The 5616-nt window shown below is 44.7% G+C and overlaps 1 protein-coding gene across 1 annotated transcript; it reads left to right on the top strand.

The window, feature by feature from the left end:
- The first annotated feature begins 652 nt into the window (after window positions 1-652).
- chrm4a (cholinergic receptor, muscarinic 4a) lies at window positions 653-5351 on the top strand. The gene is made up of 6 exons (XM_061067193.1): window positions 653-1249; window positions 1373-1527; window positions 2465-2666; window positions 2777-2866; window positions 3240-3509; window positions 5106-5351. The coding sequence occupies exons 1-6, from the start codon at window positions 779-781 to the stop codon at window positions 5349-5351; spliced, it is 1434 nt and encodes a 477-aa protein (XP_060923176.1). The 5' UTR covers window positions 653-778.
- The last annotated feature ends 265 nt before the right edge of the window (window positions 5352-5616 follow it).

Genomic DNA, 5616 nt, shown 5'->3' with positions numbered 1-5616 from the left:
GCTAAACTCTTTTCCATTCCCACTGCCCTTTGTTAAATCAGATGGAATGAAATGTGCTGTACAAATGCAGCCGCCTTACCTTGATGTGCAGAGACATAATGAATACAACATTGACCGATTGTGCACAATCACTTGTCCATTTTATCTACCAGAATTCAGCCCTGAAAGTCTGAGGTATTCATGGAGCATTTGATCTGGAAAAATCCAGCCACTGAAGGCAGACAGTAAATAAGTACCGTCACCACTGGCGGCCAAACACCCTGTTAAAATATAAAACATATTTTGAAGTCCAGCAGTCGTGATGAGGAGAGAGGACCGTGAAACACTCAGGATTCCAAACTGGATTCAGACCAGTGACCTCGCACCGTCAGGTTTTCTCCTCATACATTTGTTGAGCAGCAATTACAGTGGCAAACTAAATTCGACTGAGCTCACAGGCTTCACTTCATTCTTTTTAGCCGTGATCAGAAGATCAAATCAAACTATAAAGTCAGATAATTTCCCACAAATGCCGGTAAATCTAAATCCAATGCTTACTGTGCATTCACATGCTCCTTTGCATATACCTTCCAATATAGAAAGAGGTAGTTTTGGAGTTAGAATGAAAATGTACTAAGTCTATCCTCTTCTTCTGTCTCTCCTTCTCTCAGGGTCATCGGTCAACCAATCAGCTGACCTGTTCTCCAACGCAACGTGCAACGTGTCCACCAATGACTCATCATCATGTTCTCCGGTGGACAATGGACTGGGGGCAGGAAGTCCATACAAGGCTCTGGAGATGTTCTTCATCGCCTTGGTGACGGGATCTCTGAGCTTCGTGACCGTCACTGGAAACATTCTGGTCATGCTGTCCATCAAAGTGAACCGCCACCTGCAAACTGTCAATAACTACTTCTTGTTTTCGTTAGCCTGTGCTGACCTGATCATCGGCGCGTTCAGCATGAACTTGTACACGGTCTACATGATCGTCGGCTACTGGCCACTTGGGCCGGTGGTCTGCGACCTGTGGCTGGCTTTAGACTACGTCGTGTCAAATGCCTCCGTGATGAATTTGTTGATCATCAGCTTCGATCGCTACTTCTGCGTGACCAAACCCCTCACGTACCCGGCGAGAAGGACCACTAAGATGGCGGGGCTGATGATCGCAGCGGCGTGGATTCTGTCGTTCATCTTGTGGGCTCCCGCCATCTTGTTCTGGCAGTTTATCGCTGGACAACGGACGGTGCCCCCTGGAGAGTGTTACATTCAGGTACGGTGCATCACACGTTTATGTTTCCATCCTTCTGATAAAGCTTCGGACCTGTATCTGCATTGCCCTGCCTTCCCATGACTTGGTGACTGAGGCATTTCTCTCCTTCCTCTGTTTCCACAGTTCCTCTCTAACCCGGCAGTGACGTTTGGGACCGCGATAGCCGCGTTCTACCTTCCCGTCATCATCATGACTGTCCTGTACATCCACATCTCCCTGGCCTCCAGGAGCAGGGTCTCCAAACACAAACCAGAGAAGAAAGAGAAGAAGGGAATAAAGTAAGAGCTTCGAAGGAATTGAATCTTGTCACCAGTGACCAAAATATTCAGAAAATATGGCAGATAGCATATGGAATCACATTTTCCTTATGTAGCTTCTTATGTTTTATTCTTTCCAAGGAAGGGAAATTTGTTTTCTCCAGAGATTTCTAACACTGACTTTGGATACAAGGGAATCTGATTATGACTCATTGTTTTTGAGGAGAGAAATTAGCTAAAATGTCCACATAAACTTATTAAACTGCTCCTACATAATATTATAATGATCTACATAGTTAACTACAGTATCAGCCTCGGTTATATTTTAAGGAATGGCCGGACTGAATGTGCTGAACACAGGGAGATAGACATGTGAGCAGTAAAAAACAAGAATATATTTACTCCAACTCAAAAAAGGTGCTGACAATCCAAAATATACTGGAGTCCATTCTCCAGAGATTCAGTTCTATAGGTGCAGATTGTTGGAGGACATAGTGACTGACTGCTCGAGGCAGTGAGTGCTGTGTGTGTGTGTGTGTGTGTGTGTGTGTGTGTGTGTGTGTGTGTGTGTGTGTGTGTGTGTGTGTGTGTTTATACTTATTTATATTGATTGCTTCTGCACACGTGATTGGTTGATTAACCATTGTTTGAAATGATTTTATTTCTGTGCTCTTATGTTTGACTGTTTGTGTGCTACAGTTTATATCCATGTAAAGGAAATGTCATCCATTCTATCATCATTAATTAAATATACTGTTTCCTGCACAATGAATTTCCATAATATGTGCAGATAAAATATTAATGTATTACATAATGTTCATACTCATATGTGTGCATCATACTAGAACATAACGGCCAGTGTCTTTGGCACGTGCAGAGAAATCCATAGCATGCAGGGGATTTGAGCAGACAAAAAAAATCTGTTCTTTGCTCAGTGTCATGATTTTTGTTTTCCCAGGGCTCCCAGTTTGATAAAGAGTCACCTGTTGAAGCAGAACAACAACAACGAGACCAGTCCTCAGGCAAGTCCCCGCTCTACTCCCAAACTCAGCCTGGAATCCACCACCACCGCGGTGGAGGTCGTGAAGAACGGGCGGGTGGAGGAGCCGCAGGCTGCTCAGCCACACCCGGGGACACAACCCAGTCCAGGCCTCACACAGGTGCTGACTCACAACATCCCTGCTTCGGTTTGTTCTTCACTGGGAACCTACCAGTATTTACAATGTTTAAGCTGTGGCTAATCAATCAATATATGTATTGATTCATTCAGGAGGAAAAAGAGAGCTCCAATGATTCGTCCACAGCTTTCATCCCCCCGACAGAACCGAAAGACAACGCCCACATGAAAGTGATATCTGAGGTCGGTGAAGCTAAATTCGGACATGTCATGTATTTAGATCTGACCATAGTCTGTCATCTAGATCCTTTCTGATCGAAGTTATATATTGTGTCAACTGTGCTGATTTAGATTTTACTACTGGTTTATACAAGTATTTACAACAAAGAGTTTTAGAGTATACTTTCACCTCTGACAGTATTAACTTCAGTTATGGGGGGAACGTGTCGTTTTTGTTAACAGTAATGAAACGAAGATTAAATATTGACAAAAAAAAATAACCCCATGTGCTGCAGTTCTCTCTCTGATAAAGGATTATAGATTTTAGTTGAGGTGCACATGTTGTTCAAAGTTTAAATCCATGAGTCATGGTCATAAAACATTATTCTCCTCACAGGCTGCAACAAATCCCAGCCCGGTTGCCACGACAACAACCAATCCTTCGACGGCCAAAATGAGCGTCAGCTCGCGGTGGTCGAAGATCAAGATCGTGACCAAGCAGGCTGGGGACGAGTGCATCACGGCCATTGAGATCTGCCCGCCTGTAGAGGGCGCCGAGAGGCACTCCATCCCGATCAGCCGGCCTCGCACCGTGGCCAGAAAGTTTGCCAGCATCGCCCGAAGCCAAGTGAAGAGGAAAAGACAGATGGCCGCCAGAGAGAAGAAAGTATGTTCGTGACAGACACACTAATGTACTTTTATTGTTTGTATTGCTGTGGCTTTAATTCACGAGTTTCCTCTGTTTAATTCAAACGATCCCTAAAAATAGAACTCGTGTTCCTCTAAAGTCTGACGAGTGGATGATGGACGCGGCCTGCAGCGGTACTCAGGTTCCATCTTTACTGATCAGACAGACAGGCAGAGTGATGTCATTCATCATTAGAACAGAGACAGCTGAGAGGAGCGTCCCTGCATGGCAGCATATGCTGCTGCTGTACAGGTGGGACCCGGCCCACCCGACTGTGGATCGCACAAAGCAGCTGGTTCCTGAGACTAGTTGCAGTCATTCCACTTAATTACGACTCAAATTGACAAACGTTCCACTGAGACTTTAAAACAACAGCATGCATCCTCAACCACTTCCCCCCCCCCCTTGTTTTAGACATTCATGAAACTTCCTTCTGGCTCACTGGCCATGTTTTGAAAGTCTCCACGGGTCGAATTCAAATCCTCAGCAGCGAGAGAGGATATTTTTATTTTTTGGGGATTTTACTAAATCAACAATCTTAATCATTATCCCGGACAAGTCTTGGAACCGACTTTAAACTTCCTGCATTCATTAAAAAATGTCCCGTTTTATGAGAATTCCACCATCTGCATTTTAAATACACAGTCCCACCAATAACAATTAATGAGCATTCACTTAGTGTTTCTGCAAAAGTCAAAAGGCTGTGAGAGTCACTTGGCATATTTAACTTTGCCTTGAATAAATTGAAGCGTTCTACTTCAAAAAGAGTCAACTTGTTGAGCGGCTGCTGGAGGGAGACTTTGGCAGTTTTTCTAAATGTTATGAATATGTACAACAGAAATCTGCAGATCCAGACAGCGAGAATGCATCGAGACAGAAGAGATGAATGTGAACAAGCAGCCTCCACCCTGCCCTCACCAGCACCTCACTGGTTTATTGATGATGCAGCCATCGCCCGCAGAATAAGCATTATTATTGTATATTTATATTTGTCGCACCTCCTCCACCATTTACCTTGGTTTCAATCATCCAAGGATAGTGGCTGATGCTCCCCTCCTCTGATTGCTCACTTTAAACACGCCCGTTCCTCTCCTCTATCCGATCTTCAAATCATATCGCATCTTTTTACATGAGCACATCTTGGGAGTTACAATAACTTCAAAGGGTATCACGTATAGAGCCTGAAGGAAGCATCTCTTCAGGTGTTTTCAGAGAGTTAATGGACCACACAGGGCTGTGCACCACTGTGTTCTGTGCGTCTTCACCAGCAGAGAAGAAACTGATCAATGACAAGAAAGAGAATGAGCAACATCAGCTTCAAAGACGTTAATCACATCATTAACCATTCCCTTTGTAGCTGGCTGAGGAGATTATTCTACAAGGTGGAGAGAAGCAGTGTGTTAAGTGAATGATAATAACAATAATAGACTGTAAGACGTCAGGCACAGTGCCCACTCATTGATTAACTACCGCCAACAAATTTATTTTGGACTTATCCGCAAATAGATTCACACCCCTGGAGTGAAATTAAGTCTTTGTTCTGTTCTCCTCACTCTTCCTCTCCTTCTCTAAAAGGTGACCAAGACTATCTTTGCCATCCTGCTGGCTTTCATCATCACATGGACGCCATACAACGTGATGGTGCTGATCTCCACCTTCTGCCAGTCCTGCGTCCCCGACACCGTGTGGGCGATCGGCTACTGGCTGTGCTACGTCAACTCCACCATCAACCCGGCTTGTTACGCACTGTGCAACGCCACATTCAAGAAGACTTTCAAGAACCTGCTGCTGTGCCAGTATAAAAACATAGGTACAAGATGAGATGGAGGGAGAAGACTGAGGGTGGGATGGATGAGGGGAAGAACGGGGGAAAGAGGAAAGACTGCTGACAGGTGAGTGAAAGAGAGCTGAGGAGAGAAATGGAGTTTAGCACAAGGTTCCTTCTACAGAAAGCACACATCAGTTTGCTGGGGATATGCAACCATTGTCTATCACGCAAATGAATGCCAGTCATCCCAGTTGGTTCCTATGGACTCAGAGTGTAATGTGAGCGCAGACCAGGGATTGTATAAGCTGCTCAGCTTCC

The sequence above is a fragment of the Limanda limanda genome, chromosome 23 (genome assembly GCF_963576545.1).
Source record: "Limanda limanda chromosome 23, fLimLim1.1, whole genome shotgun sequence".
NCBI lineage: Eukaryota > Metazoa > Chordata > Actinopteri > Pleuronectiformes > Pleuronectidae > Limanda > Limanda limanda.
Note: the sequence above shows the minus strand (reverse complement) of the source record. Positions and strands in the feature narration are given on the sequence as shown.

Excerpts from the sequence above, each read along its gene's own strand:
- chrm4a (XM_061067193.1), top strand. The coding sequence starts at position 779 with ATGTTCTTCATCGCCTTGGTGACGGGATCTCTGAGCTTCGTGACCGTC. Across the intron at positions 2,667-2,776 it reads CCAGTCCAGGCCTCACACAG|GAGGAAAAAGAGAGCTCCAA; the intron begins GTGCTGACTCAC and ends TGATTCATTCAG. Across the intron at positions 2,867-3,239 it reads ACATGAAAGTGATATCTGAG|GCTGCAACAAATCCCAGCCC; the intron begins GTCGGTGAAGCT and ends TTCTCCTCACAG.